The sequence below is a fragment of the Haemorhous mexicanus genome, chromosome 25 (assembly GCF_027477595.1).
Source record: "Haemorhous mexicanus isolate bHaeMex1 chromosome 25, bHaeMex1.pri, whole genome shotgun sequence".
In the NCBI taxonomy this organism is placed as follows: Eukaryota; Metazoa; Chordata; class Aves; order Passeriformes; family Fringillidae; genus Haemorhous; species Haemorhous mexicanus.
Genome location: NC_082365.1, coordinates 4,575,839 through 4,598,006, shown reverse-complemented (window position 1 = coordinate 4,598,006; position 22,168 = coordinate 4,575,839). Strand labels below are relative to the sequence as shown.

Genomic DNA, 22,168 nt, shown 5'->3' with positions numbered 1-22,168 from the left:
CAGGGCATAGAGAGCTATAAGGTTTTGTTTCTTTGCTTCATTAAGTAAGTGTGGGTTGTGATTCCAAAGTCTTAGGAGTAGTTTGGCATCAGAGCCTGGTTTGCAGAGAGGTGTTCCTACCATTTGTGCTGAGAGGACCCCAAAGTTTACTTCATCCCTACACTACCTCATTGCAGTGATGTTCTAAAGGCAGCACAGACAACACTCCTCAACCCATGAACTGCAGCATCTCTAACAAGCCCCAGTGGTTTTGGTCAGTGCTGTGAAAAGTGTTCTTCACTTTTACCCACTTCAGAAAAAAACAGCTTTGGGGCAGGTCTGGCTTTGATTTCCATCTTCAGCCTTGGATGTACTTCCAGGCTTCTCTTGATGAAGGTTGGCAAGGCACTAACAGTTTGAACAAGGTGAAGACCTCACAGCACCTTCCACTATCTAGAGGGGCTACAAGAAAAGTGGAGGAATCTTCATCAGGACCTGGACAAGGGGAATGGCTTCCCACTGCCAGAGGGCAGAGATAGATGGGATATTGGGAAGGATTTGTTCCCTGGGAGGGTGGGCAGGCCCTGGCACAGGTGCCCAGAGCAGCTGTGGCTGCCCCTGGATCCCTGGCAGTGTCCAAGGCCACGCTGGACAGGGCTTGGAGCAGCCTGGGATAGTGGAAGGCCTCCCTTCCCATGGCAGGGGCTGGAATGGATGAGCTTTAAACCCTTCCAACCCAAACCATTCCAGGATTTCCTGATTTCTGTTTGTAAAACACAACATACCAACAAGAGTGTGTTTACTAAGAGGATTTTATTTACACAAAACAATGAGATTGCTCCATAAAAAGTTGACTACACCTGCCAAATTGTACAGTGCAACTTTGTAACAGCTTTTAAATATTTACAGAACACTTTTTCAACTTCGAGGTTAAGGCAGAGTCAGGGCACAGTGATAAGAAACACTTAGTGCAGCTTTATGCTAGGCATGATACAGAGATGAACTGGCAGCATAAGGTGTTCAGATCCATTGGAAATTCAGATTGGAATTACTTCTACAAATCCAGCAACTGCAGCTTAAAAAAAAAAAAAAAAAAAAGAGGTAAAAGATACTAAGAACCTCAAAATACAAAAAAATGTAAAAATGTTTGGCTACCGTGGGAGATGTAACAGGCATACAAAATCCTTACTGTTAGCAGTGAAGTATGGATCCTGGGAAGGAGATGCTGTGGGAGATGTGGGAGACACTTCTTTCCCTAATGTTGGTTAAAAAACTGGAACAGGATGCAGGCTTACAGTGTACCTGGGATACAGAACCTCCCACTGCAAAGGTGTGTCCAGCAGGACTGGATTCAAACACATCCAACTTTTGCTGGAAGACAACAGGAATGAGGTACCCAACTGCTCCTTGTGCCTTTGAAAACTTCACCTTGGACTCCAGTGACACACCTGAGGGGTCCCACTTCAAACACAGCACTAAAAATGCACAATACACAGTACTAGAGCGTTGTTTTTTCACAGCAACTTATCACAACTTTAAATTGTTCAGCTTCTTCATCTTTGGTATTTATAAATAAAAATGCTGGTCCCTTTCAGTAAAGGGCTAAGAATGAAGCTGTTATCTCAAAATCATTTGTTCCTAATCCGCAGCAGCTTCAAAGGATTTTGATTTTTGTTTTTATTTTAAGGCAGTAACTAAGCTGTTAGGAATTGAAGAAAAAAAAAATGGTCTTACATTAATTCCAATGGTTTATAAGGCAACATTTTCAAATGGCTAGAAGAAACTGCAGGATAAGGATGGAACAGTTTGAGAAGCTGGTATCAGTCCTTCATGCAAAGTCAGAAGGGAGCAGAATGTGATGTAGGGACGAGTTGATGAAAGCCTGATCCTGTAAGTCATTCCTTCCATTAGCCCTTATCCATCCGAGTGAGCCCTTCTGATTACAGAGATCCTGGGACTTCTGATTAAGGCTGGTTTTGCATTTCAGCTTGGTAGGATCCAACTGTTGTCTGAACTGCTTATGGCAAGTCATAAACTCAGGACATGTACAAGAAGCACAGGGGTGGTGAGGGGAGGACCCTGATGAGTTCTGTACAGTACTGGCAGTCCCCCAGCAGTCCTTCGGGATGGCACTCGAGTCAAGAGACATCTAGGTAAACATTCCCTAAAAGCACCTATATAAAAAACATGTTCCACTACAAATCCATTTTATTTCATTTTCTAATTAAGAAAATCAGGACTAAACAGACCTGGAAGCCTTTTTTTTTTTCCTGTGAGACATCACTGGAGCTTTGTCTTGTCTGTACTCCGGAGTTAGTGTTCAGCACCAAGAGAAGTTTGCAGGAATCCAAGACAATTTGAATTGAGACATGCTTTTAGAAAACTCATTGAATTGTATTTCTAATATCTGATTGTAAATTCCAGACTGGAACCATGCAGGCCCAAGGATTAATGCCACCTGCCCCTGCTAGTGCAGAGCTGACTACAAACGGGCACAACGTGGAGCTTGTGGTTAGAAAAACACTTTAGAAAAAGCTCAGCTGAGGCAGAATCCTCCCTCCCAAAATGCTGTCATGTTCTGAGAGAGGCTTAGGCAAGGAAAGGCACTTTAGGGCTCTCCTGGAGAGACCCTGATCAGAACTGAATGTACTTTTATAAACAGAGTAGGCAACAATCAACGAGTGGACACAGCGGGATCCAGTGCCCCACAAGTGACCCCATGAGCACCATCCATGAACACTCCAGGTACAGATGGTGCAGCCAGAACAGCAAGAGCAGCTCGGTGAGGGAACACCAGGCAGGCTCCAGCAGCAACATTCTGATCCTGTTCTGCTCAAAACCAACAGCAGAAAGGCCACAGAAGTTGGGTTTTGGCCTTTAAACCACTGAAAATGCAGCAGAGCTCAGAGGTGGCTGAGAAACAGCAGCAGCCAACCTGGAGAGCCTCAGGACTGGCCCAGCTGTGCACAACTTGCCCACCAAGAATCAGGTTCCTGGAATTTCCCTCCCCCTGCTCTAATTCCAGACCCACATATGTGCCCAGCTGTAGTTTATCTGCACTGTTTATGGATCCATCCTGACATACAGTAACCAAAAACTCGGAGCTCAGTGGAGGAAATGGCCCATTTCTCCTCTATTTAGGAAAGAAAAAGTGTTGCAAAATTTCTTAATTTAGAAAAAATATTAAATGGCTTGAGGGTCACTTAGTACCAAAAGTAAAGTGCACCAGAACTGGGGGCCACAGTGACAGAGCTGAGAAATGCTATTGAAGAGGCTTCCAAGGAGCATTATAAAAACAGCACTACAAAGTTAGGTTAAGGCAATCTGAGTTTTGTCCTTCCACTAGACAGTTTCCTGGAGAGTTGTCTGTCTCAAGCTTCAATTATTGCTTTGTTTCCTCTGTCCTGGAGTCCTCAACTGCTGGGCAAACAGTGCTGGCAGAATTGGCAGAGAGAGTTTGTCACTTAATGCAGGACTGGATGCAGTCCTATAGAATCCCGTGCTTTGCAATGCCAAAGGGAAAGCTTGCTCTCATCTCCCAATGGATTGGACAGTCTGGCAAAGAATATAAAAAAAACTCTTGCTCCTGAATCAGCAAAAGGTGCTGGCAGCAGAGATGATGCAAACACGTGGAATTTTTCAATGGCGTGGGGAAAAAAAATCCTTAATGACAACCAGGTGTGTAACAAAACGGGGTCCTGAAGTCTTCTCCAAGAGTTGATAGCCCTCAAGTTTTCTTTAAAAAACAAGAACAAGTTCTTTTATGGGTATAAACCCAAAATACAGCAACAGAATTCCAAGGCTCAGAAGTCCCAGGTAAAGCTGTGTTACTTCCCTCCTTTCATATAGGATGGAATTGCTCCTCGGGCTGTCAGGCCCTCAAAACGCTTGTAGGTGTAATTGATGAAAACCCAGTCTTTGTTCTTGTAGTCTGTCTCTGGGTGGTTGCTTGTTGCCACTGGGAAGACATAGAAGAAATAGAATATTTTCGTACAAAACACTGGATGAATGTTTCTAAAGGAAAAAAAATATCCTAAACACAGATGCAGCTTCGTGCTTCAACCCCAGGAAAGAACTTCTGGGACACAGGACATGGCCCAAGCACTGTAAGCTAGAAGAGGGCAGATTCAGATCACAGAAAGAAGAAATTTTTTACAATGTGAGCTGTGAAACACTGGCACAGGTTGCCCAGAGAGGTGATGGATGCTCCAGTCCCTGGAAGTGTCCAAGGCCAGGCTGGACAGGCTTGGAGCAACCCAGGATAGTGAAGGTGTCCCTGCACATGGCAGGGGGTGGAGTGGGATGAGCTTTAAGGTCCCTTCCAACCCAAACCAGTCTGGGATTCTGTTTTTAAACTCAATGAGCAAATGTATGGCTTTGCTGTGATCCTTCAGAGATTCAGAGCAAAACATCCCCTTGAGCTCCACCCTTCCCCACCCCTCCTCCAAGTGCCAGCAGGAATCAGCACCAAGGGGAACTTGCAGCATTGGGCTCTCAGGCCCTGCTGAGATTTGAACTTTCTGGAAGCTCTGCTGCCTCTGAGAGCTGCCCTTTCTCAGGCAACTCCCACAGAATTTACAAGCCTGCATCTCCTGGAATCCAAATTCCAGCTTGCACCCCCTGCACCACAAGGCTTCCAAGCCATAAAAAACAAATTCAGCATCTAGTAAGATCTGACTAACAGAAGGATTATTCTACAGGAGAAGAGGAAGGCTTACACAGAGAATCAAACATTTACCTGTTGGTTTAAGGATATCAGATTCTGGAAATTCATCAAAGTTTGAGGTATCATCAATGCTTTTAATTTCTATTGAAATCGCAGCAGGTCTCTCTCTGCCAAGAAGAGCAGATGAAGCATTGAGATTTCAAAGGCAGACAAAGCAGGGTTCACCTTTCATTTCTTAACAGAATCATGACTGAAGGTACCTAAACTTCAGCAAGCTTCAGGAAGAGAACAAAATGCTCTCACCCACAGCTGGATATGATAAATGACAGTCAGCTGCTCCCTGCTGCAGACCAGGGCTGGCCTGAGCAGTCCCTAGAGAAGAGCAGTTGCTTTTCTGCAAAGCATCTTACCTGATGTGCTCCCAATCAACCCCTTCAAAGAATGGGTTACTCTTTATTTCCTCCACACCAGATGCACCAATTCTGTGCTCCCATTCACAGCAAAATCTGGGATGGAAGGAAGAATGAAAATGAAGGGAGAATGAAAACGAAAGCATTCCATCCAGAAATGGAACAGCTTTCTGAACTGATCCTGCTGCAGTTTCTTAACATATAAGTGGAGCAGACAAAGAACTTCCACAGCAAAACCAAGACACAAAGTTATGTATAGGAATGTCATGTCCAATGCCACAGTTAAGATGTGCTATTCCTTCACAACAGGATAACGTGACCTCTCTATTTCAGGACCAGAGCAGAGCAGAACATACAGAGCCTAAAAAACCAGACATGTATATTTCTGTCCTGAGAATAGATACTGAAGTACAAATGAGTCAGCAAGCACTGGGATACATTTGTATGCTCCAGTGCATACAAAGGCAAAATCATTGCTGTTGCAAGAAATCAGCTCTGGCAAAAGGATTGAACTTGTGTCCTTCCATGAGAAGTCTGCAGGCAAAATGGGGAGCAGAAACATTTTGCCAGAGTAGTAGCACTTCCATGGGAACTCCTTTTTAGCACAGTTTAGTCAGGGAACCACTAAATGGCCTGAGAGACTAAAGTATTTGACAAGAGAGTTCAGCATTTGATGCATATGTGTAAGAGTTTGTAGCATCAGGGTTTTCCATGTGAAACAAACCATGAGAGGCACAGAATACAGAGACAAGACAAGAAAATTAGTGCTGGATTAACTGGCAAACCATGGGGCTGGCACCTTAAAATAAGATCCTTTGCTTTATCAGAGATTGGAACCTCTGGAGGAAATGTCAGGGTCTCCTTCCAGTTCATCACTTTCTTATATGTCTCTTGAGGAGTCTCAGAACAGAATGGTGGATAACCTGTAAAGAAACAAAAATATCACCTTGGATCAAGCAAAATTAATTGCTGAAGCCAAAACACACCACAGAGACCAGGCAAGGAGTGCATGCTCTGAAAACATGACCCCAAGTACAGATGTAGGCTGCCCAGAGCAGCTGTGGCTGCCCCAGCCCTGGAAGTGTCCAAGGCCAGGCTGGATGGGGCTTAGAGCCACCTGGGATAGTGAAGGTGTCCCTGCTCATGGCAGGGAGTGGCACTGGATGAGCTGTAAGGTCCCTTCCAACCCAAACCAGTCTGGGATTCTATGAATACAGCTGCTGTCCTGCTCCACCATTCCCACCTCCAGCCTGCCCTGCCTGGTCCTTACCAATCAACATCTCGTACATGATGACCCCCAGGGACCACCAGTCACACAGCTTGTTGTATCCAGTCTGCATGAAAACCTCAGGAGCAATGTAATCTGGAGTTCCCACTGTAGAAAAAGCCTGGAACAAACACCATCAGTTATGCATTTGTAGGGAAAACTGCCTGACATGGACATGGGAACTTATACAACACTGGTTATTTTGGGACAACACCAGATTGTCTCTGAGATCCTTTAGCAAAGGTGTTTAAAGCCTTTCTTCCAAGATATGTAGAGGCAAAATTAACACCTTCACATGAAAGAGTCTTAAAATAGCACCAAGAAAACAGGGAAGGGTATCACTGTCCTGGAATGGGTCACCTTGGAATGGGTCAGCAGCCCTTTGTGAGACTGGAAGTGGCAAGAACTGATAGTTTTGGCTGGGAGACTTCAGCTATCCATGTAAATAATTATGGCAGTGCTATCTCTGCACATATGTCACCAGCTGTTCAGCAGATGGATGAAGGACAAACTAGAGTCATTCCTCTTCTTTTTAAAAAAATGCCTGAATCTTTTCCTTTCAGGATCGTCCAGAACTCAGATGCATTAAAAACTTCCATGTAAATCCATGTTCCATGTGGATGCAACACCTCAGCAGGAACATCTCCAAGCAGGTGGAACCTACTCACCAGCTGCCGGCGATTCCTCTTCCAAGTCTCTGCTTTCCTCTTGGAATTCATGTTCTGGAAAGCTGAAGCAGATTCAATAGCTGTGACTGAATCCTACTAGGCACCCAATATATTTTTACCCCCAAAATATCTTTACCACTACACTAAAGGTCTCATTTAAGATGTGTGTCAATACCTCAAACCTAAACCTCTCAGCAACTTCCAAAGCTCTGAAATATGGGCAACATCTAACTGAGCCTTTCATTAGCAAACCATGCTTTCAGGGTTGATGTAACTCCATGATCCAAGTTCTTCCCCTCCAGAATAATCCTGGATACTCAGAGACTCTGCTGGTTTATTCATTTCAGTAACACTTGAGATCCAGCCAGCAGCTACCAACTCACTGAATTCTCATTTTATTACACATACAAAAAGCTACAGCAGAGTCTGTTTCAAATTTCTGGAAATGAAAATGGGTTTAAAGTAACTGAAATTATTTTACAGAAAATGAAAATCCACCTCAAGATGTAAAGTTGATTATTAGACTCCCCAGTGCAGCCATGCCCTCACACTGAAATGAGTTTTGTCAGGACCCAAGAGCAACCAACCAGATACCCTTTGGAGCCAAAGAACTTACTGAAGTCACTGGGAAGACTGTGATTCAAGTTCCTGTAAAATTCTGTCCTGTGGGCTTTCTTCAGTCCAGTACACAGACCAAAATCTGAGAGTTTCACGTGGCCCTAGAAATAAACAAAAAAAAAAAAAAAAAAAACCAATATTAGCATTATCATAGTAAATCACAGCATCAGCAAGGTTGGAAGAGAACCCAACACCACCCTCAACACCTCTAAATTATGTCCCCAAGTGCCTCTTGAAGACTTCCAGAGACTGTGACTCTACTACCTCCCTGGGCAATTTATTCCAATGCCTGACCATTCCTGCAGTGAAAAAAAAAAAAAAAAAAAAAAAATCTAATATCTAATCTGAACCTCCCCAGCACAACTTAAGGCCAGCTCCTCTCGTTCTTTCACTTGAGACATGGCAGAGGAGCCTGACCCCCACCTGGCTGCACCTTCCTGTCAGGGAGAGCAAGCAGGACCCCCCTGAGCCTCCTTTTCTCCAGGCTGAGCCCCCTCAGGTCTCTCAGCCCCTCCTGGTGCCCCAGACTCTTCCCCAGCTCCATCCCTTCTCTGGACACGCTCCAGCCCCTCAATGTCCTTTGCCTTCCTCCTTTAAACCCAACACTGGATGGGAGCAGGGAATGAAACCATCAGTACTTCCACTGCTACTCCACAGAGAAAGCCCAGTGACAATTTCCTTCAGGAAACCTCTGCTCTGCAAGTGCCCAACCACTTCAGGGCAAAAGGAAACTTCTCCAGAGGCAGCTGCAGTCCCTGGGTTGAGTATTGGCCCCAGGACATAAAAATCACCCTCAGCTCAGTGACTGAATCTGTCCTGGTGCATAACATGACCACACTGACTAAGAGCAATTTTTAGAGGTGTATCTATAAAGTTTACCTCCTTTTCAAAGTTCTAAATGCAGTCATGTCTAGAGGTGAACATTCTGAATTGGACACACTGCTTGGAGAAGCTGTGGCTGCCCCAGCCCTGAAGTGTCCAAGGCCAGATTGGATGGGGCTTGGAGCAACCTGGGACAGCAGAAAGTGTCCCTGCTGCTGGCAGGGAGTGGAACAGGATGAGTTTCCAGGCCCCTTCCAACCCAAACCATCCTGGGATTCTGCAGTAATTCCACCAGTGCATTACACAGTAGTGGGAAAGTCATTATTTACTGCTGGCAAACTCTTTCCAAGAAATCTTGATTTTAGGCAAACTTGGAGTGAGAAATAAGAGGATGCTGAAACAACTGGGATTTCTGCAAAGTGCCTGCAATAACCAGGTAGCCTGGGCAGCCCTCAGGGGTACACCCTGATCCTGAGGGAGGTTCTCCACTCTCAGCCTGGCTACTGAAGAGCCACGTCCTTCACATTTGGTACGACCAGAGCTGGCCAGTGGGAGTGTAACAGTTGTGAGAGAAAAGGGAAACAGCTTTGCCTAAGAGGGAACTAAAACCACGTGCTTTAAACTGCATCTGAAATAGCCAAAAATAGTTTAAACAGCTGTCAGAAGAGCTCAAGGTCTGAGTGGAGCTGGGGTCTTTCCTGGCTTTAGGGGATTTTCCCTGGCAATTTGGCAGATATGCCCCTCAAAAGCTGGAAGGAACGGGGCTAAATAAAGAAGCACCATCTTCTTCCACAACTGTCAACACCCCCTCAGGTCAATATGAGCAATCACAAGGCCTCTGCTCATGGCCAGCCCATACCTTGCTGTCCAGGAGGAGGTTGTCTGGTTTTATGTCACGATGGATGAATCCCAGCTGGTGGATGGAGTCAATGGCCAGCACGGTCTCAGCAATGTAGAACTGTGTCTCTTCCTCTGTCAGAGTGTCCTTCTTCATCAACAGTGTCATCATGTCACCTGGAAACCCCCCAGAGGTGAACACACAGGCTCCACTCTCACTGAGTTTGAAGACATTTATAGAAAAAAGCTATTTCTGCTGCATTCAGCTAAAAACAGCAGGTCAGAGGTTGCCAAACCTGGATATGCTCTGGCTCTATAGACAGCCAGGGCATAGCTAGGGTAGGAACTAGAAGAATATTAAAGCCAAGTTTAAATACCTGCAGCTTGAAGACCCAAACAGGAAACCTCAAGCCTGCCCAAACACCTCAGTACCCTAAAAAGCAGAAATCTTGTTCCCTTCCAGATGTACAGTACAAACATCACACGCACTCTAGTCCCAGACTGCATCTGTAATGAAGAAATCAGCAATCCCCAACAAAAGGAGAGCAGCCCTTGCATTCCAGAGTTACCTCCAGGCAGGAACTCCATGATCAGGTAGAGGTTTAGCTTGTCCTGGAAACTATAGAACATCTTCACAACCCACAAGCTGTCTGCCTCCACCAGGATGTCCCGTTCTGCACGGATGTGGCCAACCTGGACACACACAGTGCACTGGATAAGTTTTATTAAATTCATATATTTCACAGGCAATTCAATTATTCTTCTGAACAGCATCAAATATTGAGAAGACAAAAGTCAAATTTCTGCACAAGGGCAGAAACACTATCAGAACATTCAACTTGTAGTTGATTATATACATATATTTTATACCTATTACATACACATCTATATATAATATATATAACTCTATATATAGTAAACCTGCACATTATCTAAATCCTATAAACAAAAATCTCAATTCTTTACAAATATACCTAACCATTAGATCTCTTTTTGAAAACACAAGAGCTTCATCCCAGTGCTGAACACGTGACTGTCCCAGACCATTATATATCCAGAAGTACTAGCAAAGGAAAGCCTTAAATATGTTAAATGCTGCTGCTTTATGTCTCTGAGTCTGAATTCCAGCAGTTGTATCTCTGATATTTATATCTGATCCTGCAGATCAGAAGTGCAGTAAAACACTGGCCTCAAAGCCTGCACTGAATCATTTGCACAGGACTTTGTGTTGAAAGAGTCCACTAGAAAAGAAGTCCTTGTGAATTCAGAGATTTTTCTGACTTATTTCCTCTATAAAAAAAGACACAAAAAAAACCCAGAATTTTTAGCTACTGAAGCACAGATGCACACACCACAGAGTGATCCATGATACAGTTCCTGCAGTTGTATCTCTGATATTTATATCTGATCCTGCAGGTCAGAAGTGCAGTAAAACACTGGCCTCAAAGCCTGCACTGAATCATTTGCACAGGACTTTGTGTTGAAAAGAAGTGCTTGTGAATTCAGAGATTTTTCTGACTTATTTCCTCTATAAGAAAAGACACAAAAACCCCCAGAATTTTTAGCTCCTGATGCACAGAAGCCCATTCCTCCTCTGCACACACCACAGGGTGATCCATGGTACAGCTCCTGCTCAGGGTGTTCCTCACCTGCTCCTTCTCAAGCATATCAGCTTTGCGTAGGATCTTCATGGCATAGACGTGCCCCGTGTCCTTCTTCTGCACCAGGCGCACCTGGGGGCACACACAGACTGATCAAACCAGCTCTGCTCTTGACAAAGTTGGGTATCAAGCCCTTGGCTTCCATTTCATGAAATCATCTCAGATTGTAAAACACAAGAAGCATTACACAGTGCACAGCAAAGGCACAAAGTCCTGTTAATGCTATGAGCTGCAGTTATTTTAACAGGGGACCATGAGTGATTCACACCTGTAGGAAACAGATTTGCAGAGAATTCTTAAAAGTTTAATAGAAAGTTCACATAGTGTACATTTGTATGGAAACTCTGAGATAAGAAATATTAACTTAGAAATATTATGGAATAGGATAAGATTAAAAATATTAACTTAGAAATATTATGGAATAGGATAAGATTAAAAATATTAACTTAGAAATATTATGGAATAGGATAAACATTGTTGAGAGAAAAATAGAATTAGAAACAAGTTTTAAAATAAATACATTGCAATTCTTTTATATATATATATTTATATTAAATATATATATATAATACCCACCAAGAGCAATTTTCAATAACTAGCTTTAAAGCATTTAGAACACAAGGTAGCAAAAACTGATAGACCAAGAAACACTTATATTGTAATTAAGAAATAGTTAACTTCTGATTGTGATGGTGTAAATTATAACATCTGTATTGACTAAAAGAGAATAAAAGTTTCTAGAACACCTCTCAATTACCCCATCTCCAAATCAGAAAAAAGCATACACCTAAAGCAGATGGTCCAAAGCCCCTTCTTTCAAGGTCACCAGAAGAGCCTTTGCAAGGGCTCTCCACCTCTTCCTAAGTCCAGCCCCAGAAGTTCACCTTTAAAACCCACTGCAAACCTGTATTTAGCTGTCCATCAGATCATTTTCAACATCATTCTGTTTCCTTGAAAGCACAGGATGCCTTGCACCAGCATTTATTAGGTAAAAAAACCAGCTGCACGTGACTGTTCAGCTAAAGGCAATCTGGGCTTGTTCCTTTTGCTTTTATAAACTGAACAAGTCTTGAACAAACACCAGAGCCAGTTAAAAACACATGTAGCCATTTTTTTCTGGACTCACCTCTCCAAATGCTCCTCTGCCTATTACTTTGAGAGACTCAAAGTCCTCCAGTCCAAGCCTGGTTCTCTTCAGGCGAAGGAACTCCGTCTCCTTCTGTGCATGTGCCGACCTCCTGATTCTTTTCTAGAGGTTAAGAGACCCCAGTGAGAGCTCTGCAGGTGGCTTCCACAGGGACCACAGCAATTCCAAGGGAAGATCCCAGATCTCCATTTAGAAAAAGAAAATTTCTTGTATTTAACCATTAAGATAGTTTCTCCATATTCATTACCTCTTCATCTTTTAGGCCTTCTTCTTCCATCATTTGTTCTAGTTTCTTTTGTCTAGAGCAGAGACAAATTAGACAAATCAAGGCTGAATCATTAACCTTGCTTTTTAAATTAAATTAGAAAAAACCCCAGGTTGAATCATTAACTTTCTTTCTTTCTTTCTTTCTTAACAAGATGCACATATCCACAGCCTCTGGTCCGTGCCAGCAAGTTATGAGGGTAAAGATGTACAAGAAACTCAGACAGGAAATTAATTTTGAAGAATCTACTGTGCAGTTTTATAATTCCAACCTTGTCCTCTCTGGTTTTAATAAACTAAACCTGCCTTGAGTTCCACAAGTTATTCAAGTGTACATTTTTGCTGTACACAAATACAAATTGAGAGATCTGGGTTCTGTTCTTATCTGTCTCTGACAGCTGGGCAAGTCACTTCAGGCCAGAGCCATAAAAAGCATTTAAACACCAAAATTTCACTTATTCCAGGGAGAATTGGTATTCAAACACATTGAAAATTTCTCTGCATCTCAAACTATTCACATGCAAGATGAGAAAAGTTATTTTAGATTTCTTAATCCCTGAAATACTCAAAATATTTGGGAAGAGGAAACTTGTCTGTACATGTTCTCCCCCTTAAAGAATCAGAAATATTTACAGTCTTAGTACAAAGGGATTATTTGGGAGGAAAGAAAGGAGGAAGGAAGACTTTAGAAGGGGAATGACTTCAGGGGACATTTGTAATGATTATCCCCTGGAACTTTTTCCCAGTGCCAGTCATTATTAACAGCTGGCTGAACAGGGGCCTGGTGGTTTGGGACATTACAAATGTACTAAAAAATTCCTTCTCCTTCTGCAAGTTATTCTTTGCAAGATCCTCTTCCTGTCTCCTGGGGCTCTCTGCAGCTGCTGTGATGTGATAATATTTGGGGTTATCACTTCAGAATCAGGCACAATGAAAATGCCCTTGCTCAAGTACTAGGGAGCCCTGCCCAGTGACCCCAACCCACACTCAAACCAGCAACTCCAGTAGCAAAGTCTGAATTACACAGAACTAAACAGCTCAGCAGGACTGAGTGATGCCAAAGCCATGCTGAAATTCCCCCAAATATCCCTAACAGGGTCAATCTGCACTTCAGGGTACAGTGTCAATACCATTTCAACTCCAAATTACACACCCACAGACATGTGTTGTTACAAAAAACATGTAACTTATAAAGTCCAGTCTGCTTGTTCAGACAAAGTCTTGATCCTAAACAGAAAAAAAACTGAGATTTTGGGAATACACAACAGTGCTCAAATAAGTAAATAAATTTTAAAGGCAAGAGAATTTTGAGGAGAAAGAAACTAATGATATTTTCTGCCTGAATTGGACCTCAGTCTCTCTTTACTCATCAGAAGCTTTGAAGCAAATATCTTTGCACATTAGTATTTATTTCTAAATTGCCTCCTCATTTCTGCAGCTCTTGCAGCGAGCAGGCATTGGGGAGCTCCTCGGGGAGCTTGTTAAGCAGCAAAGCCAAACCAACACTGAACCATTTTCCAAATTCTAGTTACAGACTCCATGGCAAGCTGGGAGAACAGCAGAAGTGCTACAGTTGAGGATATTCAGCAAATGAGAGGGTTCCAGCCAAAGTTAAGTCACACAGCTCAGTGCAGTCCATTGCTGGACTAAAGAGGTCCAAAGAGGTCCAGGTCAGTCCCAGCACTGAGTGACTCCTCACAGCAGCCCCTCCTTGGCTCCCTGCACATCCTGCACATGGCTTGGGGCAATCCCAGCAAAACCCAGAGAATGGACTGGGAGCAGCCCTGGCACAAGGATTTGGGGGTGTTGGTGAGGCAGAGCTGGACATGCCCAGTGCAGACCCCAGTGAGCCCTGAGCTGATCCCCCAGCGTGGGCAGCAGGGGAGGGGGGGATTCTGCCCCTCTGCCCTGCTCAGGTGAGACCCCACCTGCAGAGCTAGCTCCAACCCTGGGGCCAGGAAAGAGCTGGAGCTACTGGAGGAGTCCAGAGGAGGCCACAGAGATGCTCCAAGGGCTGAAGCCAGGCTGGGAGAGCTGGGACTGCCCAGCCTGGAGAGGAGAACACTCCATGGAGGGCTCAGTGCCCCTTCCAGGGCCTAAAGGAGCTCCAAGAGAACTGGAGAGGGGCTTGAGACAAGAGCCTGGAAGGACAGAACAAGAGGGAATGGCTGCCCACTGCCACAGGACAGGGTTAGGTGGGATAGTGGGAAGGAATTGTTCCCTGGGAGGGTGGACAGGCCCTGGCACAGGGTGCCCAGAGCAGTTGTGGATGCCCCTGGATCCCTGGAAGGGTCCAAGGCCAGGTTGGATGGGGCTTGGAGCAACCTGGGACAGTGGAAGGTGTCCCTGCCTTGGCAGGGGGTGGAACTGGATGAGTTTTAAGGTCCCTTCCAACACAAACCAGAAGATTTTATTATTTTTGCTTTGAAAACAAAATTCATTCAATATAACTTTTGGCTGTTATCCAGCATGGAAGGGAAACAAGAAGGAATTTTACCTCATCTCTCGCTCCTCGTGCTGAGCTATGAGGTTGCTGTAGAAGTTTTCCAGTGTCACCTTTGTCATTGTGACTCTCTCCTTGGTGTGGTTACTCATGGATGAGCACGGTGTAGGGCCTGTCATGGCCATGGCTGGTAGGAAAGGAGAAGGGAGGAACATTAAACATTTTAAATGACAAATAATCTTCAAACAAGAGTCCATACCCATTAAGAGATGCTTAATCACAGAGTTCAGATTTTAACAACAAAGATCACCAGTCTAAGCTAAGCAGGGAAAAGTCTTACAAAATAAAAGGTACAAGTCAAACTTCCTGTTTTGAACATTTTTGATCTGAAATTAGAGGGAAGGAAACTTAAGAAACTTTGTGCCTCAAAAACCACAATTTCAGCCAGCACTGCAAATGTTTATTGCTGCCACCACATTCTGTCTTTAATGAAATACTCAAAATTCAGGAATATCACAGTGAAACATCTAATCCAGAAGTCATTCTTCCCACAAGCCTTGCAGAAATAATTCCACCAGTTGCCTACTGGCTCTTCTGATGTGAAATTTATCTAAATCCTGAAAGTTATCCCAATAAGAGAGCAACTAAGGAATGAGCAAAAAGGGCATTTAGTTGTTCTTAAGCACTTTTACTAGATGTTTTCTCACAGAAATTTGGCCAGATCCAGAGGATCACTGCCTTTGAGCAAGTTGTAGTCTAAAAAAAGCCAAAAACCCAAACCCTAGTGTAAGTATCTGACATATTTATTTCTAAGACAGATGTATTTCTAACAAATATGTATTTTAATAACCTTTCTGTTTCTGAGACTACAGTATATAAATACTGGAGTTAGCAGCTTCAGTGTATTTAACACCCCAGCTCCATTTCCTGATATGCATTAAAAATCCCCAAAGATTTCAAATGTACAACTACACCTTACCCTGCTTCTCCTGCACACCGTGTAACTCACAGGAAGGTAACAGAGTTTTGCAACTATTACTAGAGATTGCAGACAAAACAGGTGAGACACTTCCCATTTTTATAACCCTGCGTGCTGCCAACACGCTCAAATGACTCCTGTTGACTTTTTGCAGATCTTTATGAGGCAGGGCCCTGCAAACCACCTCCTTCCCAGACAGCAGCTACATGAGGGCTGTCTTCACAGGTTCCTCGTGGGACAGGAGCTGGTGACCATCTCCAGCTGGGTGGCTTTTGAGATGGAATTGTGTCTTTATGTGAGGTGGAATCATGGCTTCATGCAAGAGCAGCTCAGAGTGGCAGACACAAGTGGAAGGGGTCACACTCTGCGAGTACCCCTGGATATGGGGTTACACCCCAGAGGTGAGTGCTTACACACCCAGAAATGTGGGCTGCACCCCCGGAGACCGGGTTAGACACTCTGTGGTTATGAGTGTAAAAGCCATGGGTGGTTTTCACTTCCTAGAGAACAAACCAGGAAAATTATCTGACAGAAAGGGAAATAAAAAGGGAAGGGGAAGAAAAGAGAAAGTGTCGGTACCAAACCACCTGTTGGTGCTCGGGGCCCCTTCCACGGGGATGGGCGCTCAGAGCCCACCGACCACCCCGGGGGCGGCGGGACGGAGCGGGGCTGGACACCCCGGGGGCACCGGGGCTCGGCAGGGGAGGTGACACCGGCGTGGCACTGGGGTGGCGGCCCCGCAGCATCCCCGGGAGCGGACAAAGGGGGCCCGAGCCACCAACACGGGAGGAGCAGGGGACCCCCGCCGGCCCCGGGTCCGCAGCGCGGCCGCCCCCAGCCCCACGGAGCGCTCCGGGCGGGCGCCCCCGCTCCGCTCCGCTCCCCCGGAGCGGCAAAGGGCCTGCGGGGAGGGAGGGAGGGAGAGAGAGAGGGCGGGGAGAGGATGCGGAGCGCTGGGTGGGGGGCGCCCGTAGGAACAGGGCGGGAGCGGCTTACCCGGAGCCCCCGGGAGGGGCGGCAGCAGCTGCAGGCGAGGCGGGGTCCCGGCGAGGCGGCTGCGGAGCGGCGGGTGGGGGGCTCGGGACCGGAGCCGCCGGAGCCCCCGCACCGCTACCGCCGCTCCCCGCACCGACAGCGACCCGGCCGGGACGGGCGGCCCAGGGACCGCTACGGCAGCGCAGGCGCCCCGCGGCCGGCCCGCCCCGCCCGGGCGGAGCCCGCGCCCGCCCGCCCCCGCCGGCAGCGCCTGCGCCGGGCCCGCGCCTGCCCCGCGCCCGGGGCTCCGAGCGGCGCGGGGGCGGAAGGGCTGGTGCGGACCCGGGGCACCCCTGCTCTGCCCTGGTCCGGGCAGAGGCGCCGGCGCTGCCAGCTCTGGGGTGCCGGCGTACCTGCGGTGTCGCAGCATATGTCACAGTGGAGATGTCCACGATACACGAAGTATCGCCGTACAATTTCAGAGGGCTTCAAGCATTCACCCGTGCAGAGTAACACCATGCCGCAGCAGAATGCCTCAAGCGTCTGCCTGTACAGAGTAACATCAGGTCACTTCAGAAGGCTGCAAGAGTCTGCCCTTTCTTGTTCTTCAGCACAACCTTTTACACCCTTACCGTACATGCACTGCACCTGGGTGCCCCATAGATCCTGCCCTAAAGATCCCCTGTGCCCCATAGATCCTGAAATCCTGCCTCATGGATTCCTTCTGCCCCATAGATCCTGCCCTAAAGATCCCCTGTGCCCCATAGATCCTGTCTGCCCCATAGATCCTGAAATCCTGCCTCATGGATTCCTTCTGCCCCATAGATCCTGCCCTATAGATCCCCTGTGCCCCATAGATCCTGTCTGCACCATAGATCCTGAAATCCTGCCTCATGGATTCCTTCTGCCCCATAGATCCTGCCCTATAGATCCCCTGTGCCCCATAGATCCTGTCTGCCCCATAGATTCCTTCTCTTGTATGGTTGGTCAGTACACCTGGGCACTCCGTGGCTCATTACCTTCAGGTCTGTTCACCTGCACACCTGTAGCCCGTTGGGGATGAGGCTTGGCCGCAGCCCCTCTCCCAGTTACCACAAACTGTGCATCTACAGTGCCGTGCTTCTAGGATGCTCCTGGGGGCTCCTCCCGGCATGGGAAGCCCTTTCCTGGCTGCCTTTCCAACTTCCCTCCTTCCCACAATGGTGACCTGCAGCCTCCCAGCACACAGCCTGGGCTCACCGTGGAGGGGAGGTTGGTTTTTCCCATCCCCATAGAGGTGATACACATCACTCAATGGCCACAGGGGCAAGGTGTGCCCAGGGACAGAGGCCACCAAGCCACCAACAGTCACCTCTGCCTCTCAGGGATCAAGGAATCAACCTCTCAGTCCCTGAGGAAACTGCATCTAAAAAGGTAGAGAGGCTGATCCACAGTGTGCTGGGCAGGACAGGAACATTTCCCAGAGGTTTGAGCTGTCACAGTCAGGTCCCCGGGGCTCCATCCTCTGACTCTGATGAGGAAGAGCTCCCACATCCCAGCTCAGCAAACTCTTTGTACAGCTTGGGCTGCACAACCCATTTTCTTCTTGCTCCTCCCAGCTCATCTGAAATATCTGAAAACATCAGCTTCAATAATGGTTTGACTGGCCTTGGGAACCTAATAGGGAGCTGTGAGAAATGGCATAAAAATACTCCTCCCAGATGTGTGGAGACATTGGGAAAATGTTGTTGTGCTTCATTTTATTTACATTTCCAGCAAAAATAAATTAAAAACCAGGTACAATTAAGGGTTTTTATTATTGACATTTTAATCACTGAGAACTGCATTCAGCACAGTTGAAGTCTATCAGCAACAGAGGAAATTTTTCAGGATTTAAAACACTGTCCCTACACAATGGAAAAGCTGATGTATTTGTAACACACATGACAGATTTAACCTCTGAAAGACTGACTTTACAGTTAAACTGGACCTTGCTTTGCTTAGACAGAGATGATCTGTTTGTTATCAAAGGTGAACAGCAAAATCCAGTGGTACCTCTCAGGAAACACAGGTGGCCTCATGAATCTGTTTTCCTGCTGCTGTGGAAGCTCTTGGAGAGGATTTCACTTGAAGAAATAAAAGGAAGTGTGGAACAAAAGGCTCAAAGAGGGACCCTGAAAGCTCATTCTCATCTCTTCCACCAGCAGAACAAGGTGGGTGTGTGGGGCTTTGGCTGAATGGGGATCACTGCCAACTTCTACCTGAGAAAACAAAGGAAAATCTGAAGGTCTGAGATGCCTAAAACAGTCTGCATGCTGAAGGAGCAGGAAAAATCCTTTGTAACTCCAGTATAAGAAAAGTGATTACTAGAGCGGAGTGTGAAATTCCTGCAGGCAGGTGTGAATGGAACAGAACCTGTATTCAGAGTTCAAGTTCTTGGTCAAAACATTGGGCTGTGAATGTGCAGATTAATGACCCGAACTTCCTGCTAGGGTGAGCTCCAGGAGCTCCTGCTGGCTGCAGCATCCCTGGGACATCCCAGAGAGATGGGCGGGATGGGTGGGATGGGTGGGATGGATGGGGTGGGATGGATGGGATGGGTGGGATGGATGGGTGGGATGGGTGGGGTGGATGGGTGGGATGGATGGGATGGGTGGGGTGGATGGGATGGGTGGGGTGGGGTGGGATGGATGGGATGGATGGGTGGGTGGGATGGGATGGATGGGATGGGTGGGATGGATGGGTGGGATGGGTGGGATGGATGGGATGGATGGGTGGGATGGATGGGATGGATGGGATGGATGGGATGGATGGGGTGGATGGGTGGGATGGATGGGATAGGTGGGATGGATGGGATGGATGGGATGGATGGGATGGATGGGTGGGATGGATGGGATGGATGGGATGGATGGGTGGGATAGGTGGGATGGATGGGATGGATGGGGTGGGTGGATGGGATGGATGGGGTGGGTGGGTGGGATGGATGGGGTGGATGGGGTGGATGGGGTGGATGGGTGGGATGGGTGGGATGGATGGGTGGGATGGGTGGGATGGATGGGTGGGATGGATGGAGGGCCCTGGCAGAGGAGGAGAAGGGACCTGTTGGAGTTCTGGATGTCACAGTCACAGCACTCAGATGGGAGAGGACCCTAACCCTAACCCTCTGTGGGAGGGTCTCTGTGCACACCTGCAGGAGTGAATGCCCTTAAGGGTTTTCATTTTGCTGTTCCCCTTTGTTCTGGAGCTGTTCCCTCCAGCAGTGCACATGCAAAGCCAGGGACAGACAGCTGGGCTGACACTGCTGGGGGTAGTCAAAGGGGCTTGAAAAGGTGCTGTGGGTTCCAGTTACCCTCTGGGATCCTCCCATCCAGCTGCTTTGGGGGGAGGAAGCCCTGAGCTTCCATCGGTTCCAGCAGCTGGCTGGAAGCTGGAATCCTCAGCAGGCTGGAAGCCTCATCTCCATCGCTGCTGTTGAAATCGGAGGGATCTTGGCTCTCCTGCGTGTCCCAGCTGGCATTCGGGAGCGGGAGATCCCTGCTGCTGGCCGTGTGCACGGCACCCAGGGCGTGCTGCAGCCACAGCAGCCGCTTCAGCCCTTGGACCGCCCTCCCTTTGTCGTGCAGGAGCTGGTGCTCGGTCAGTGCCCTCCTGCTGCGGGAAGGAACGCGGGGTCAGGGACGGGAGATGCTGATTTGCATCCATCGATCCCAGATGCTTCTCTGCCCTGAGGAAGGAGCACTGGAGGTGCCTCAGGCTCCAGCAGCCTGTCAGGAAGCCGAAAGATTCCTGCAGATGGGAAGCTTGTGGGGATTTGGAAGGAATTTAAATTAATTTAGAGATGGGATTTTTGAGTTGTTTTAGGTGGTGTGATTTTATTTTCTTTATCTTCTACATAGGCAGGAAGGGTGAGTTCGGCTCACATCTTCACTGCATGGCTCAGAAGGTCACAAGACCTCTAGTTATAAGACTTTTTAAGGATTTATTAACTAATAAAACACTGTCAATAAGGATATTTATGTTTTTGACTTAATCTTTAAATATTTCATCTTAAAGACTCATGCGACAGTGCAATCTTTCTTAGCCAATCATGTTTTGACACACAAACCTACAGTACTGTGCTCTAAAACTCTAAACTTTCTTCTACTTACTTTAATGTGTCTCTGCTTTAAACAATAAATCCACATTCTTGCTTCTAGCACCTAAGTTTGGAAGCCTTTTCTAAAGTCTCAGATCAAATCCTGTGTTTAATTCTAAGCTTTGGCTTGCAGGCCCAAAGTTCTGAAAGTTCCCTGCACTCCAGACTCCAACAAAGCTGAAATGCTGTGCTCTTCCCAAAGGTGTGCCTTGGATCTCCTCTTTCTTAAGAAAGGTAAACTGGGGAGACTGACAATTTGATCTTTCCCAAATTTAGATTCTTTCCAGAGGTTTCAATAGCAGAATAAGGTTCCCTTTCCATCACCTCAGTTTTACAGAACTCCTGGGTTTTTTCCTTTCCTTCCAGAGTTGGAATTTGGGAGAAATTTACCTGAAATCACTGATGTCCATGAAATAAAACCAAACTCCTATTTTCTTCAGATACACCAAAATTTTTGAGTCAACTATTGACTGAGGAAGGCAGGCTAAATCTCAGAGGGAAATGTTTCAGGATTCCAGGCTGCTTAGATAAGATCTCACTGCAGCTATAGGCTCCTACTGCAGATTTGGATCTGAAGGGGAGCCTAAATATGGAATTTCAGCATGTGCCATCTCCATGGCTTCTGCTGAACATCCTTATGTGATTTGCCACACTGTGTTTAAAAGTGACAGCTGAAATGTGGCCCATGTTACACATCTAAAAATGCAATTGGTCTAATTTTATACTGCAGAGAGGGTGAGGTAAAATGGTGCTGTATCAAATACATCAAATTTTTCTTCTGCCATGCCTGGAGGAACTAAGAGCAGTGCAGAACATAGTCCATGAAATCAAAAGAGAGCAGTTTTCTAATGATATCAATGAAGAAAAAAGGTAATATTTCTTACTTTTCAAGGTCTTGACCCATTGCAAAACAGGCAAAAAAAAGAATTGCCAAAAATGTAACTGTCTGCAGAGGTCTCTGGGGCAGGAACATTTTCTCTCTTCTTTAAATCAGCTCCACAGGACCAAAAGCTGATGGTGTGATCAGAAATCTTTTCCTCTGTTCTTGCTTTCACCTGACAAAATGAATTTCAGCCTTTAAGCAGGGGTGAGAGTGGAGCACTGTGCTGTGGTAAAACATCCCAGGACCTCCCACATCATCCCAGACCCATGGATTTGTAGCATACACAGGAAAGGATGGACAGGATTCACAGGATATTTCTGCATTTCCTTGCTTAGAGTCCTAAATCTCCTTTCCCACTGCTGCCTCTCAATATAACATTTTGAACTCTTGTGCATTTGCAAGCACAGAAAATTATTTTAGGACTTGGAAGAGACC

The 22,168-nt window shown here is 46.4% G+C and overlaps 1 protein-coding gene across 1 annotated transcript; it reads right to left on the bottom strand.

Annotated features, from left to right (window-relative positions):
• Nucleotides 1-773: 773 nt before the first annotated feature.
• STK38 (serine/threonine kinase 38) lies at nucleotides 774-16,931 on the bottom strand. The gene is made up of 14 exons (XM_059867916.1): nucleotides 16,758-16,931; nucleotides 14,837-14,969; nucleotides 12,323-12,374; nucleotides 12,055-12,177; nucleotides 10,917-11,000; nucleotides 9,837-9,960; nucleotides 9,290-9,444; nucleotides 7,607-7,709; nucleotides 6,991-7,052; nucleotides 6,326-6,443; nucleotides 5,855-5,978; nucleotides 5,056-5,151; nucleotides 4,718-4,812; nucleotides 774-3,937 (listed from the first exon to the last, which is right to left on the bottom strand). The coding sequence occupies exons 2-14, from the start codon at nucleotides 14,965-14,967 to the stop codon at nucleotides 3,807-3,809; spliced, it is 1,398 nt and encodes a 465-aa protein (XP_059723899.1). The 5' UTR covers nucleotides 14,968-14,969; nucleotides 16,758-16,931; the 3' UTR covers nucleotides 774-3,806.
• Nucleotides 16,932-22,168: the final 5,237 nt, after the last annotated feature.